A 17199-nucleotide genomic window follows, 5' to 3' on the forward strand; every position below is an offset into this window, starting at 1 on the left:
TTGAAGACATCTTTCAAATCTGATTAAATTTTCTAGTAATATTTTATATATAAGAGAAAAACTAGTAATATTGTTTTTTTTATATATACTATGATACCACTGTTAAAAATTTCTGGCCACGCCACTGCAACAACTCAGTCTAGATGGAGACACTAGAGGGCTAGTGAAATTTCTATTTCTTGTCAGTCAGACTTTCGGTTTTTGTCTTTAACATCGGGTCTCACGTGGATTTGTACTCAACGTTATTCTTAAAATAAGCATCATTGTGGAAATAGTAATTGTTAGAAAGCAAAAAAGTTCAATGAAGGTCATTTACGTATTAGTCAAATATCATCCAAGTCCCTTAAGATTGAAAGCTATTAGCGAAAATTCCTTACATTACCTCCATCACTAGCCCGAGTCCTTTTTAATTTTTTTTTGATAAATATTGTTGACGTGTGGGTGACGTGGTAGGAAAAACTTAATATTCTTTCACTATTTTTTGCTGGCTGGGACACGCAGCTCTCTTTTTGCTAATGATTTGGGAGAAAATAAAAGGTGTTTCTCACTTGATCAGCAAGCAAAGAGAGGAAGGGCGTCCGGTAAAAAAAAAAAGTGAAATTTATTGAAAGTTTGTCATGTCACTACTATGTCAGTAAAATTTAGTGGACATTTGAGAAAATGACCTAGCTTGATGACGGATGTAACATTAGGGAATAACTTCTAAACTTAAATGACAATACATTAGGAGTTTATATTGAAGTTTTGCCCTGTTAGAATATAAAATTAAACCCTCAATTCCCACCGCAACTTCGCAGTATTATTGTAATGGCAGAGTTCTTTACATGGTATCAGAGAAACTCAGGTCTTAATCTTACTAGCTATAAATTTCTAAGGGGGTTTAAAAAACTGTTGCAGATTGACCCCTGAGCGAAAAGTTTATGACCATTTTAAAGGGATCTATCTACAACAATAGTTTTTTTTTTCTTCCACTCAAAGAGTCTACATGCAAAAATAGAACTCTTTCAAGATGTCTGAACGTAACGGCAGAGTAAGTTCAATTTATCGATGGTACAAGTGATATATCCACAATTATAACCCTATGCTATATTGATATTACCAAAAGGGGACAAGTTTATGTTGTCAATTTCTATGTTGGATCTACTTAAAAGTATATTGATAAACATTAACAATCTGCGTCAAATGATTAAATCAAAGCAAAGAAAGCATTAAAGAAATGGCAACTATCCAAACCCTGGCTTATTTTCTTATGAGATTGTGGGTAATGAAAGGATTAGGATGGAGAGACCATTGTCTGATCTTTTCCTAGAAACATGGGATGCAAGCTGGAAGAACATAGGATCACTACAACGTGAAGTGCAACTCAACCATATGTACAGTGTATGGACTGACAAACTTGGAACAACCTTTTAAAAAAAGGAAAATATTGAGATTAGTGAAGCTATAAGGAAAAGAAATCTGCAAATTAGTCCGTTGTAGCTAAAATTATAATTAGTCCGGGGTTATAACAATCAACCAAAGGAATTGTAAGAGGAAGTTGTGAGTATTCTAGAAATTTTAAAATGTTTAAAGATTAGATAAGAGCTTAGAAATGGTATGTGAAGATGTGATGAGAGGGGGAAATCAGTAGCTATTCTGTTTCGTATAGTTCAAGTGGGCTTTTTTACCTACATCTCCCAAGGAAACAAAAATTAGCAGGCAACTGCATAATTGTAGTAATTTTTTTTTCTTCATATGTTTCATATATTTCAGATGGAAGCGGAATCCCAATTCAATTATCATAGTTGTTTGGCAAATAAAATTAGAATATGCTCATTCTGGACGACAAAAATGATGTTGGTTGCTTGGTTTATTCATTGACGCCAGAAACAATGCTGACATGGAAAAAATGTGTCTCATCTTAGCTAGGTGCAAGGAAGCGGTGAGATCTCCCTACAATAAAACAAAACATTTTCAATGCCATGTGATCTAGTAGATCATGATACATAATAATAATTTCATAGGTCAACGGAACAAGTATTTAACACGCTTGACTGACGATTTAATTGATTAACAAAACAATGTTTAATAACACTGCAGAGGCCCTCTGATGCATTTCTAAAAGAAGCCATTTCAAACACACACACAAACACACGTGCAAATCTCGCGTTGCTCGTGGGCGCGCACATGCACCCGCACAAAACACAAGCAGTTACATGAGAGTTTATGCAATTTAGCTTAAAGATTGAAACAATAATTGTTCAAGTGCTGTTCTGTCTCATATTTGCTATATGAGATTTATCATATTCAGAGCTACACCATGATGATTGTGGCAATATGCTTTATCTACAGCTAACGGTTTCTTATGGAATGTAACTCTGCTGATCCAAGTGCTTCTCTTGTGATTAATCCTCGTAGCTTCCTACTGATTCATTACATTACACATTGATGCAACCTGCTTCTGCTTACGGTTTACATCTTTTTCTCCTTTTAGCTTCCTATTTTTATCTCAAAGGGCAATTGTTCGCGGTTAAACAAAGAACATAAGAACTCAATATTTCACCACAATGCTGTTGTAAACGTTTGTACTACAGACAACAAGCTGATCACCTGATAGTTTACATTGACAGTTTACGGAAAACTTAAAAGAAATGCACAACATCACCTAAACCCCAACCACTAGATGAAAACATAGAAAACAGGGAGATAACCCGAGAGGAGGGGGGGAAATGTGATGCTCGAGGACAAAAATACGAAATGTTCACTTAATCGCATGGAAAGATGGCAGGACAGCGACGAGAGGGTCCCCATAGCCAACTGCTTCTGCAAATAGCAAAAAAGAATCATCAGTTAGTGCTAAATACGTAAGTTATCTGCTGTTGTTTGAAAAGCAAAAAGTTCGTAGAAACCATGGTTACACTAAGAAAGTATCTACGAAACCAAAGCTACAATATAATAGTGAAAAAACACGGAGAAAGGAGAAAACAAGAAAGTAGGAACAAGCTCTACTTCAGAAGAAAAATCAACATGACACCTAACTGCTTGGCGTAACCTCAAAATTTTCAATTTGGTGAGAAATCAACTACCAGCATAATGTTTCCACATATAGAGTTTCAATTTGGGGACAAATTACCTACCAGCACAATTCTACATACAGTTTTTTATCATGAGTGCCACATGCTATCTTAGCTATTTCACAGATTATGGTTTTGAAACAGTCAACAGAATAGCTTGTATTCAGGTATAGTGGAGGCAAATAATCTTCTTAACGGGTTAAATATTTACTCTAAGCCTCCTAAAATGGGGCACATACTGCTAACTTTATCTGACTCAAAAAACTTTAGAGATGTTCAGAAAGAGTTGTGGTTGGGGCCTAAACGCATTAACACCTTTTTTTTTCACGAATGATTGTTTTTTTCCATGAGTTCTCAAATCACTTAAAGGTCTAAACTATGTTCGAGATGGCACAATATTAGGGGGTGTTTGTTTCAACTTTTTTTTGGGATACAGTGTGGATTATAAATTCTAGGATGAAAAAGTGTTTTTTTTTTGAGTTTATGGATTCCATAACCTTTGTTTGATTCAAAATAAATTTTGGGATAGTGAATACCCAAATAATAAAAAACTAATATATTATAGCATTTGTGAAATCCCCTCTTTGAAAGAGGATTTAGGTAAGATTTCAAATTCTAAAATTTATAATGCTACGATTTGAGTTATAGGATTACATATTCCAAAATATTGATGAAACAAACAACATTTTAGAAATCCCAAACCCATGTTAAAAAAACCTAAGGATTTCAAATCCCATGGTGAAATCCATATCCTAAAATTATAGGATTTGAAATAAACACCCCCTTAATATGGCATGCTCGTTACACTCACTTTTGTCTCAGTCTCCATTATATCCCATGTAAAAATGGGATAGCATACAAGATCATTTGGAAATGCAGGACAGAGACTAATCTTGTTGCCACAAAAAGCAGGCTCCGGGGTAAATAGTGATTGTACAGCTTAATCAAGTAAGCAGGCCTAAACAGTAAAGAGTGGTAGCTGAAGGGCGGGTTATATGAGAAATGATGGCAGGTTATAACAATGGAAATAACAGCGTGGGGAATTTGGATCCATGAATTTAGGAGCTTAAACACATGCATCAAAACGGTCACAGAAGATGCACGTAATATATGTGATATATAGGCATGGACATGTGACATAGCGAACCTAAGCAATGCTCACTAGTAATGTGCATACAAAACTCTACTAGAATTCCACATTAAATATTACCTCCATCTTTGAAGAGGAGCTTCAGGACTTCTCCAGCAGCATCCGACTGTATAAAATTATATTACAGAATGAAAAATGTATTGGTGTTAGAATAGATATAAGTAGGTGAAAGGAAAAGGAGGCTCACCTTAATCGGAAGCTCATTACCAAACTGATCTAGGTATCCAATGACCTGTCCTTCTTTGATCATGTCACCCTGGGACATGTTTTACATAACCATGCAGGATGAAAAGAAGAGATTGGAGATAAATCACCAAAACTATATTTTTCGTTTATGTCCTACATACCTCTTTACAGCTTGGAGGTTGTTTTTTGCCTTTCAGTGTTCTTCCTCTTCTGAATGTACCAACCTGTACATTTGCGAGAGTAAACCTCTTCAGAAGTTAATAGCTGAAAGGAATTTAACAAGACAAGATGCTTTAGTCCATACCGTAGGAGATGAAACCAGAACATAAGATTTTGCACCAGAAGCCTCTAGAGATGCAAGCTTGGATGCTTTTGAAGATAAGATGTTTGCAAATGGACTGCTGGATGTGGAAGCAGATTTCTGTGGCACAACTGGCTGGATAGAAGGAGCTGATTCAGTCATTGGCTCACTTGGGATCGGTGGTGCTGTTGTGGGTGATTCAATACCAGGTGCACCAGAAATTTGAGCTATAGTGTTTCCTATGTCTCTTTTCAGATGCATTTCAAAACTGCCAACCTGAAATATATATGAATCTTTTACTAAATAAGTAAATATACTATGCATGAACAGAGAAAAATGCCCAAACTCAAGTTATCACTTATCACTGTTAACCAGTAAGTTCCACCTAACGGTATCAGCAAGTCAACAAATATATTTTGACCATATCCAGATTAAAATAAAGACTATATATTAACTGATTGAGGGCGAGCAATATGCAGCATTTAATGTCAAAAGAACAAACAACAATAACATTTAACTTTGCATTGACCATCAACTGTTAAGAGTTGTTCTGACTGGCATCGATACAGGTTTCTTAGCCTATGCTGCGCAATTTAAAACCTATGAGTGACTAACAAAATGAAAACATAACTCAACTGAGACAAGCAACATAAACTCGTTGCGTGACATGCACCAGTATGTGAGTAATTGGTGCATGCTACATTGTTTATATGTATGGTCATTAGGTAATTCAAGTTAAAAATAATAATTTATGAAAAATGCAGATACTAGTAAAATGACTCTGAAAAGTGGTAGCCAACCCCAAAATTTTGTACAAAGGCTCTGTTGTTGTTGAATAATAAAGAGAGACCACCTATGCAAGTATATATATAAACATGCCACCGGTGCATCCAAAAGCCAAGATACATTTCTACTAATGTAAAACATTCAACACTGACAAATATGCTAAAATTTTAGGATATCATATATCTCCATATCTTTGTAAAAGAAATAGGCCATGGTTTTCATCTTTCTATGGAATAGCTCAAAGTGACTTTTTTCCCCTTTGGATATGTTCACGTGAACCATTTTTAATCTTGGTGCATATATGCTTAAATGTTTTACCTGACTAATCTTTCAGTGGAAAATACAAAAGGAATGTCCTAAAGCATACAAAGCAAATCAAATCATTGTAGAACTATATTGCAGAGCAGTTAGGATTCAACTATGAAGTTAACATTCACCTATGACATTAGCAAACAAAATTTGAGAACTCAAATGACATAAAACGGATGTTCAGGTATGACAGAAATTGCATCCTACTTATGATAGCTGTCAATATTTGGAGAGAAAAGATATTATTGGAGAGTTATCCCCTCACTCTATAGTTTATTATATATAGAGATGGATTAGTTACAAGTTAGTCTCACAGGCAATGTGTGACTAAACCAATCTAAACTAATACTCTCTTCTAACACTCCCCCTCAAGCTGGAGCATATATATCATGCATGCCCAACTTGTCACAAATAAAGTCAACCCATGTTCGACCAAGTGGTTTTGTAAGAATGTATGCCAACTGATCTACTGTCGATACATGTTTTGTCGTGGTGATTTTATCCTCGAGCTTCTTACGGACTACATGACAGTCGACTTCAATGTACTTGGTTCTTTCATGAAACACGAGATTCTCAGCAATGTGAATTGTTGCTTTATTGTCGTCATATAGATCCATGGAACATTCAGGAGGGAGACCAATTTCTGTCAATAGGTCTCTGATTCAAACCATCTCTAATGTCATATTTGTCATAGCTCTATATTCTGATTCTGCACTGGATCGAGACACAACACTTTGCTTCTTACTTTTTCATGACACCAGATTTCCTCCGAGAAAGACATAATATCTAGTAGTCGATCTCCTATCAAAAGGACATCCAGCCCAATCTGCATCAGAGAAGCCTGCAACTCTGGTGTGTCCTTGATCTGAGTAGAGAATTTCTTGTCCTAGAACCTTCTTCAAGTATCTCAAAATTCTCATTACTACATCCAATTGAGTAGTTCTTGGTGTAGATAAGAACTGACTCACAACACTGATTGCGAATGTGATGTCAAGTCTGATCATCGTCAGATAATTCAAATTTTCCAGCAATCTCCTATATTGCCCAATATCTTCAAAAACCTCCCCCTGTTCTGGTAGTAGTTTTGAGTTCACATTCATTGGAGAATCACTGTTTCTGCATCCTAGCATCCCGACTTTTGAGAGCATATCCAGGACGTACTTCCTTTGTGACAGAAGAATACCCATCATTGACTTTGCGACTTCAATGCCTAGGAAGTATTTTAGGGAACCAAGATCTTTGGTTTGGAAATGTGTCTGTAAATGCTTCTTCAGTCTGTTAATATCAAAAGCATCATCCCCTGTAATTACAATGTCATCTACATACACGAGCAGAATTCGTTTCCTATTTTAAAATCGCCAGAAGATAGAGATCTTTCTATATACGACAAAGTCCAAATTCCTGAATAACCGATGCAAAATGTCCAAACCAGGCTCTCGGAGATTACTTCAGACCATAAAGTGATTTTTTCAGCCTACACACATTCTCATTTTCCCCCTGAGCAACAAAACCTGGTGGTTGCTCCATGTAAACCTCTTCATCTAGAATACCATTAAGAAATGCATTCTTGATGTCCAACTGATGAAGTGGCCAGTGATTTGTCGCTGCTAATGAAATAAAAATCCGAACAGATGTCATTTTTGCTACTGGAGAGAAGGTATCTACACCTGTGAATAGCCTTTAGCAACCAGTCGGACTTTCAGGCGTGTTAAAGTTCTATCAGGATTTAACTTGACAGAGTACACCCACTTGCAACCTACGGGCCGCTTTCCTGGTGAAAGTGGGACCAAATCCCAAGTCTCATTCTGTCACGAGGCCCTTATTTTGTCTTACATCGCTTAGTTCCAACCTGGAACAGACAGGGCTTCTGACACATCTTGAGAACTAAATATGAGTCGAGGGAAGTAACAAAAGATCGAAAGGTAGAGGAGAGGTGATCATAGGAGACAAAGTTAGAAATAGGATGTTGAATACAAGTTCGTGTCCCTTTTTAAAGTACAATAGGAAGGTCGTCCGAAAAAGAGGGTAAATGTGCACTTACGGATTCAGGTTCTTCAGGCAGAGGACGTGGTGCTGAGACCGACGTTAGCATAGGAGCAGGAGCAGAACGATAATGATAAACTTGAATTGGATCGTTAAACCGAACTGAGTTTTTACCAGTAACGCAAATAGTATAGTTAGTGGATGAATCACCACCGGTAATCAGTGACTCTTATAGGGTCAAATAGTCATACTCATCCGGTGATAATGGAGATGGAGAACTAGAATGACCAGGTTTATCTTTGAAGAAGGTTACATCAGCAGATAACACAAGACAATTGAGTGACGGACATAAACAATTGTAACCTTTACGCTTTCGGAAATAGCCAAGAAAAATGTCTTTAATAGACCGAGAGCCAAATTTTTATTTATTTGCACTGTGATTATGAACAAAACATAGAGAGCCAAAAATCTTTGGAGGAAGCGAAAAGAGATCATCGTTGGGGTATAGAATGTTGAAAAAAATTTTATCTTGCAAAACAGACGAAGGCATTCGATTAATCAAGTAACATGCTGTTAAGATAGCTTCCCCCCAAAATTCTTTAGGATCGTGACGATGGAACATCAATGTCCGAGCAATATCGAGGAGATGTCTATTCTTTCGTTCAACAACTCCATTTTGCTGAGTGTAAACACACGAAAACTGATGGATAATCTCATGTTGTTTAAGAAAACTAGTGAAGTTGCTATCCAAATATTCCTTTGCATTTTCAGATCGAATTTTTTTTATCGAATACTTGAATTGATGGACTATTTCAGAATAAAAAAAGTTTAAATGTGGAAAAGATTTCAGACCTAGATTTGAAAAGATAAATCCAGGTAATATGAGAGTGATCATCCACAAAACTGATAAAATACCGAAACCCCAATTTAGAAGTTATTGGGCATTGGCCCCCATATATTAGAATGAACAAGATCAAATGACTTAGCAGTTCTTTTATTGACTCGATTAGGATAAGACACGATAGTGTTTGCTAAGTTGACACGACTCACACTCTAATGAGGAAAGAGATTTGAACCAGGGATTAAGCAACTTGAGAATAGAGAGAGGGATGTCCTAGCTGACAGTGGTATTGTAGGGCTGATAAGTTGCTGATACATGTCAAATGTTTGGCGCCCAATTCCAATTTATAATGGTTGTTCTGCTCACGCCTTGTCCCAATCGTTTTTCTCGTGATCAGGTCCTGAAAGATACAATGTATGGAGAAGAATGTCACTGTACAGTTTAGAAATTTAGTGATCTTACTAACAGATAAAATGTTATAAGGAAAGATAGGAAGATAGAATACAGAGAAAAAAGAAAGACTAGGAGTAGGACTAGTGTTGCCGATACCCTGAACAGGTGTACGTGAACCATCAGCTAATATAATTGAATTAGATGTAGGACAAGATATCTTGATTCCCAGTCATATGATCAGTGGCACCATATCTATAATCCAAGTATTAGACGAAGATGATGTAAGTAAAGATGAAAAGGTACCTGCACTTTTGAGAGTAACAGATAAGGAGGAAGACGATGTTTGTGAATTCTGGTACTGCTGAAATAATTAAAGTTACTGAAATTAACACCGCAATTCCACATAATGAAAAACTGACTGTAGTTGATTTTAACTATCAGATGAGGTGAAGTTGTCCTGAGCGATCATGTAAGCACCATTGACCTTCTCATTTTTTAATTCAGGATAATTATATTTGAGATGTCTTGACTGGTGACAGTAGTTACAAGTCTTCACCGAGTCATTGCCATGAGTATGTCTGCCTTGAGATGGACCTCCACGGCTACCTCATTGACCACCTTAGCTCCCAGAACGATCAGTGTGGTAACCTCCTCTCCCTTCAAAGTTGTCTCTACCTCTTCCAAGACCACCATTATGATCACCTCGTCCATAAGATTGCGAACTCTGAGTGGCAAGCGTAGAGCGATCCGCAGTGGATGTCATTGTTTTAAATATCGGCTGATAATCGATATTATCGGCCGAGTTATCGGATTTGAGAGCTCTCCGCTAGGATAAATTGAATTTTTAATCGGTTATCGTTTTTGTAGGTTTATCAGCGATTTATCGGCGTTATCGGCACTTATCGGCCGATAAGTAAGACTTTTTTATCGGGATTATCGGCCCATTTTGACTAACATTATATTTTTTCAAGGCTATGATGCAAGCTTCGCTTTCTACAATTTGTTAGTGATTCTAAACATGATGATTTACATTTTGGTATGTTTATATTTTATTAAGCATGATTAGATTATATTTTTTAATTGTTATATTATATATACACATCATCCAGTATATCACTCCGATAAATACTACTTATCCCCGATATATCCCCGATTTTCGCTATCCGATAAGGATTTTGGTCGTCCGATAAATCCCCGATAACCGATATTTAAAACCTTGGTGGATGTAAGTGACTGTGCAGGGACAACGTTCTTCAAAAAATGATAAGTCTCAACTAGAGAACTAATGACAGAGCTCCCCATGATTTGCAGTCGAACAGAGGGGTAAATGGAATCTATGGTACCCAAGTAGGTGAGTACCATAAGTTTGTTCCATTAGTTCTGCATTTGTTTTACATCCCCAGTAATACAAAGAATCTGACAAAATTCCTTAGCTAGACGATTGAACTCACCATAATGATCATCCATGGGTTTGCCATCTTGTTTCTTACGAAACAGCTTTTGAATTACTTCATATGCCCGATTAATATTGCTGCTACCCCCGTAGAGATCTTGTAAGAAACAACAATGTTCCTTCACTGTCATACAATAAAGAACTAAATCCTAAATTTTAGGTTCCATGGTATTAAGAATTTGATGCAAGAAGATACTATCATCCAGTGTCCAAGATTCCGGTGTCGGAATAAGAGGGTCCGTCAACAAGTGACCAGTTTTGTCTCGGTCTGCCACGTAAATTTTAATAACATGCTTTCATTGGAAATAATTAATTCCATCAAGCTTCCGGTCAGTGATTCTACAAGAAAATATTTTTGAAACTTTCGTCTGGACCGTTAACTCAAAATTCTTGAGTTCCTCAGATCAGGCCATCATGAAATAGACGAGTAGAGTTCAAGACGATTTCCTCCATAAATTGTACTTCAAAAATAGACATAATCAAAACACGTCCAAGTTCAAGATAATAATTCTTGAATTAGCCAGTAGGCTGAACAAGTCCAAGAACCCGAAGGTTTAATTTTGAACCTGAAGGTTAAAGTGCAAGAACCCGGACATATTCTAAAACCCCAACACACCAAATTTGGGGTGAACCCGTCGTGGTTTGACCCTCCGTCGAGCCATGTAAAAAGTTCTATTCATTCAAAACCGTTAAAATTGATATGATTGGATGAAGGGTCAAACCACGACGGGTTCACCCCAAATTTGGTGTGTTAGGATTTTAGAATATATAGATCAAGTTCAACGGAACGGATCATCCACAATGTAGCTCAATCAAGTGATCATCAATGACTAAGAAACTTAGTGGACGTCCACTTAAGTTGACATAAGTTATATATATATATATATATGAGGTTTTTAGTTTTTAGGCTAAGGAGGTTTTTATTAGAATCTCTCCCTATATATATATAGAGAGAGAGAGAAAGAGAGAGAAGTTTTCGGATGCGAAAAGAATTTCGCACAGCAACAGTGCGAAAAGGATTTTTGACCGTTGGATTTCCGTGAATAACAGCTGGCCATTGGATCTTTGTTTTCATCCCCAATTCCCAAGTCCCGTACCCTCATCCTCTCTCTCCCCCGTACCCTCCAGAAAAGGATCCCTCTCCAGAACCCAATCCATCCCTCTCCCTCCCCAGATCACTCTCATCTCTCCTCCATTGGGGATCGCCGTCGAGCTCCTCTCCGCCTTCATCCCTCCTCCGCGATGAGTTCGTCGAGCTCGCCAAACCCTCTACCCTCTCCCTCCGACCAACTACGACTACGACTCCGACTCTGACCTCATCCTCCGCTCCCTCTCATATCGCCGCCAGCTCGCCGCCAGTCTTCACCCTCGTCGGAGCCAAACCCGCGAGCCCCGTCGCCGCCAGTCTTCATATTAGTCGGAGCTAAGCCCGCGAGCCCCCACTTCGGGTCTGCCTCCACTTCGGGTTTTCGCAGGTTTGATGCGAAGCAGATCCCTGGGCGATGAGTTCTTACCTTCATAGCTCGGTTTATTGGTTGGGAATTTCGCTCTCACTGTCGCCACCCTTGTCAACTTACTATATTCAACTCTTATTTGATTACATTCGATTTATTGGTAAAAATCAAATCAAGATAAAACTCTCTTGTTATGCTTTGACACTATGGTTTATGTCGAATCACAATCATCATAAGATTGATGTTCTGCATCACTAAAACACGTACATCCTTGTGATTTTCGGTGGTTACACTATTTGTAATGCTAGCTTTGCCCTTGCGGTAACTCTGGATCCCTGTATGATAATTGCACTAACAATAAACTTGAATCATATAAAGTAGAATCTAGAGCAGGGTGAAATATGGAAGCTCAGAAACGTGAAGTGCTGGTCACGAGGTATATAACCAGCCATAAGCAGTTGTACCAACGCAAATGAATCATCCCCACAAAACACCAACATTCCAACAAACAGACGCATAATAATCAACAGCGTATAAACGAAAAATTATGAACATTCTAACCACGCATAATAATCTCACTAGCAACTATGCGATGAAACCAGAACCATATGGTTATATTTTTACGTTAAAGATGTTTAGATGAATAAACCACAACACAGACATTTTTTGCAAACCTCGAATTGAATGAGAAGGTAGCACTGATAGCAAGCAGGTTACCCTGTTTCGGGGTGTCCAAAATCATTTGAGCAGGACATTTGAAGAGCAAAGTTATCAACTGATTGCTTATTTTGAAATTTTGTATATTAAAATGTAAATTTGCGAGCTTGACTTATGAAGTTATCAACTGATTGCTTATTTTGAAATTTTGTATATTAAAATGTAAATTTGCGAGCTTGACTTATGATGTATCTAAATCATTATACAGAATGGGCGTGCGCTTAACGCCAGCAAAAGTTAGTATACAGCAGAATTTGTTGGTATTGAGATCAAAATCTTAAAACAATCCCCAACATTTGTTTCATTATATACAAAAGTTCTACAGATGGGCGTGCGCTTAACGCCAGCAAGCTAAACAACACAGAGAAATCCCAATAGAACACATCCCATTTCCTCGATCTGCTCTATAAAATTTCCTCGATCAACATTTCCTCGATCTTGGCTCCGACTAATATGAAGACTGGCGGCGACGGGGCTCGCGGGTTTGGCTCCGACGAGGGTGAAGACTGGCGGCGAGCTGGCGGCGATATGAGAGGGAGCGGAGGATGAGGTCAGAGTCGGAGTCGTAGTCGTAGTTGGTCGGAGGGAGAGGGTAGAGGGTTTGGCGAGCTCGACGAACTCATCGCGGAGGAGGGATGAAGGCGGAGAGGAGCTCGACGGCGATCCCCAATGGAGGAGAGATGAGAGTGATCTGGGGAGGGAGAGGGATGGATTGGGTTCTGGAGAGGGATCCTTTTCTGGAGGGTACGGGGGAGAGAGAGGATGAGTGTACGGGACTTGGGAATTAGGGATGAAAACAAAGATCCAATGGCCAGCTGTTATTCCCGGAAATCCAACGGTCAAAAATCCTTTTCGCACTGTTGCTGTGCGAAATTCTTTTCGCATCCGAAAACTTTTATATATATATATATTACTTATTATATTTATACTATATATATATATATATATATATAATTTTATTTATTTATTTATTATTATTATTATTATTATTATTATTTAGAGTTCAACTGTCAGATCTGGACGAAGTAGGGCCACGAAACTGGCAGTTTACCGGGTAGCATGTGGCGAGGGGCAGCAGTGACAAGGTCAATCTGGACGAAGACGAAGGTCGATACGGCATCGGGATCTTCGCGAAGAATGACGGGCAGCGGCGGATCTAGACGAAATTGACAAGAAAGCGGCCGACAGATTTGGACGGTGACGAGAAACTGCGGTGCGATCTGGACGAAGGCGCGAGAGAGTTGGGTGACGTCGGATTTTGAGGAAAACTGCCGCGAAGATGAAGTCGCCGGCGAAGAAGGCAGCTTTCGGAGGAGAAGACAGCTGAAAGAGGGCTAGGGTTTAGGGTTAGTGAAGAGGCGACGGCTGAAAGAGGGTTAGGGTGTTTTTAATTTAGGGTTAGAGTTAGGATTAGGGCTTTGATACCATGTTAATATTCGGAGAGAAAAGAAATTATTGGAGAGTTATCCCCTCACTCTATAGTTTATTATTTATAGAGATGAATTAGTTACAAGTTAGTCTCACGGGTAATGTGGGACTAAACCAATCTAAACTAAGACTCTCTTCTAACAATAACAAACAAAAAAATTACTATCCTTGCACATGCTGGATGCTATCTAAATATTCCACAGTACCAGCAAACCAGTTAAGTGGTTCAAAAAGGACTCGTGTCAGCACAACTACTGGACAGAAAAAACCTCGCTGGTTTTTACATATTATTTAGAATATGTTTTATGTCACATTTCATGTTCATGTCTGTGTCCATGTCCTTGACCATGGTTCTTTGATTATGGCCTTTCTTCAAAAAGATTTAAGCTATGAAATAAAGATTTGAAAGGAAAATGGCTAAACATGTTTAGGTTCAAAGCAGCGGAATAGTATGATGACCCCATTATTTAAGCTGATCTATATAGCTGGTTGTTGTTGAACACTGTTAAGTAATGAAAAAAGTACTTGAATACTAAATCTTTGAGTAATGTACATAACTCCACTAGAACCAGAGAATGTATCATAACTTGGACAGCTGGGTATCACCATTAAAAACACTGTGCTACAGTGTGACCACAACTTTAGAAAGTTCATAACAAATTCAACTGAAAATGTCTGCAAATATTCTGCATGGATGGGAGGAAGAAGAATGGTCATGTTGGGCACTGCATCAAATGGCTAATGACGTTAAAAGTTATATGAACTGCAAGTTGTTAACTGGAATTTCAAAATAAATTGTGGAAATTAAAAATTTCAATTTCTAACTGATGCCAGCTTTACCTTCAATTTTAACTCTGCGATACTGGTTTCATCACAGACATTCAAGACCAAAGCCTGCAGTTAAGGAAAGAGAGAACCAAAATCATGCTTCATGGCAGAACTACCAAATGCATGAAATAAATCTTCACATATGGACAATTTTCTCTTCAGACATTTTTAGATGGACCAATATTTACCATTTTACATTTGACCAATTTATCAATATCATTAATATCATTACATGTTTCAAATTGCAGAAATAATTCTAAAGAATGAAGCATATATCTTACTGAAATTACCTATATGACATATCACAGGATACCAACTGATTCGACAATAAGCTATTTTAATATTTTCAAGGTTTATTTGCATTTAAAGACCCCAAGAACTCACCCTATTTTTAATTTTGATACCATAAAGGGTTTTCCCCCAAAGTTCAACAAAATTTAACTTTGATACCCCCCATTTAATTGATATAATTGAAGGAGACTAAAAAGAGCAACTTTGACAATTAGTATAATTGAGGGGCTACAAAGAACAATTTAGTTATTAGTATAGAGACTAAGGGCAGGCCAGCTCACGAAGCTCCCGCAATGCATGGGGTCCATGAAAGGGTCGGGCAACTTTGGGTCTGCTCTATGTAGCCTCACCTTGCATACTTACAAGAGGCCGTTTCCACGACTCGAACTCACGACCTCCAGGTCACATGGCGACAACTCGTACCGTGGCGCCAAGGCTCTAATCGAAGAAGACTATAAAGAGCAACTGTGGCAACTTTGGACCAGGAACATCATAGAAGCAAGGGAGAAATCTATCATCACAATGCCTGAGGCAGTGAGGAGGGCTATTAAAGAAAAGATTTCGGACAAAGAAAAGTGTTCCTAGCAAGTGAAATGGAGGTTTATGTCCTAAAATACAAGCAAAGCTACAAGAGGTGGAATCAAAATTGCTCTTTGTCTCTCTTTGTAGTCTCCTTCAATTAAACTAATTGCCAGGGGTATCCAAGTTAGATTTTGTTGAAAATTTAGGGGATTTGTTTGGTAGAAAAAACTTGGGGGGTACTAAAGTTAAAATTGGGGAAAACTTGGGGTATTAAGAGCAAATAACCCTACTTTCATCTGAGTTCACTGTTGTATTTTGTATAGCTTTATATGCATAAGAGGCTGAATAAACCATTTTGCAGAAAAAGAAGTGTAAACCTCAAACCCATTAGGAAAAGTTGATTTCTGGACACTTCTGTTCTCCACTGGCCCTTGTGCAGTCTTCTCCAAACCAGCAGCTGCAGCAAATACTTCAACACAGTAAGCAAAAGATAAAAATGAATGAATGAACACAAAAGATATATCTTAAAGGTATTATGAACGTACAGAGTAAGTATATCTATACACCTAATTGAGGAAACAAACTCTAAAGTTAAGATTCCTCTTGAACAGGAAAAGTTTAATTAATTTAGGGAATATGTAATCTAAGAGAACCACAATTATATTTGAGGAGTTATAATGCTACATAACCAAATAGAATCAAACTGGCACTACAAAACTTATACGACAATGTACTAAAACAAACCCCCTAGAATGACGCATAGCGGATTCTTACAGATTTGGCTATTAAAGTGACATTTATTTAATTATTACTTAATTAACTAACTTTAACTTCCAAACTTTTATTGGCTTTGTTTTCATTTTTTAGAGTGGTGAAGTAATAAAAATTGGTTGTTCAGGATCATCACCATTCTTATGCTCTGCATCTTAATGGGTATAATTAGATTTTGTATGAATTTTCTTTTGCTTATGAGATTTTTCTATTTCCTTAAGTTTCTGTTTTCTGTTGGTCTTCACAAAAGAACAGAAGAACCTAACTGGCTTTGGAGCTTCGAGTGAATCTTCCATTATGTTGCCAAATGCTGGAGCTAGATAAGTGATTAATTCAGTAATTATTTTCAATATTCTTCATATTTTGCATGATATTCATTTTGGAGATTAGTTTCATTACCTCTTTTATTACATTGGTTATGATTTTAAACATGCACTTGGGCATTTAATAAGATTGCCATTTCCCCCTTTCTAGTTAATAGAAGGTACTTTATTGTTCAAAAAATGATATCATAATTTATTATTATTATTATCTTGAGTTATTTCTGAGTAGAAACCTTTGCATAAGGGCTTGATTTTGAATTCATGAAACTATCTATTACTGCTTTTTCCTTGAAATAATACCGCAGTTGCTTTGATTTACATAATCCACCTCTTGCATAGCCATTTACAGAATTTCATAACCTATAACAGTTTCTTTTACTTGGTTTTATTACAAAATATTATCATCATCT

The 17199-nt window shown here is 37.5% G+C and overlaps 1 protein-coding gene across 1 annotated transcript in view; it reads right to left on the reverse strand.

The window, feature by feature from the left end:
* Positions 1–2509: 2509 nt before the first annotated feature.
* The window catches only part of LOC109828170, a 16210-nt gene continuing 1520 nt past the window's right edge, over positions 2510–17199 (reverse strand). The window contains exons 3-9 of the mRNA XM_020395200.1: positions 16073–16152; positions 14895–14948; positions 4694–4966; positions 4551–4613; positions 4391–4459; positions 4264–4309; positions 2510–2802 (exon numbers count right to left, since the gene is read on the reverse strand). Coding sequence (XP_020250789.1) covers positions 2741–2802; positions 4264–4309; positions 4391–4459; positions 4551–4613; positions 4694–4966; positions 14895–14948; positions 16073–16152 — 647 coding nt within the window. The 3' untranslated portion in view covers positions 2510–2740. The remainder of the gene's footprint in view (positions 2803–4263; positions 4310–4390; positions 4460–4550; positions 4614–4693; positions 4967–14894; positions 14949–16072; positions 16153–17199) is intronic.

Source organism: Asparagus officinalis, unplaced genomic scaffold, assembly GCF_001876935.1.
Source record: "Asparagus officinalis unplaced genomic scaffold, Aspof.V1 AsparagusV1_Un791, whole genome shotgun sequence".
NCBI classification, from domain to species: domain Eukaryota; kingdom Viridiplantae; phylum Streptophyta; class Magnoliopsida; order Asparagales; family Asparagaceae; genus Asparagus; species Asparagus officinalis.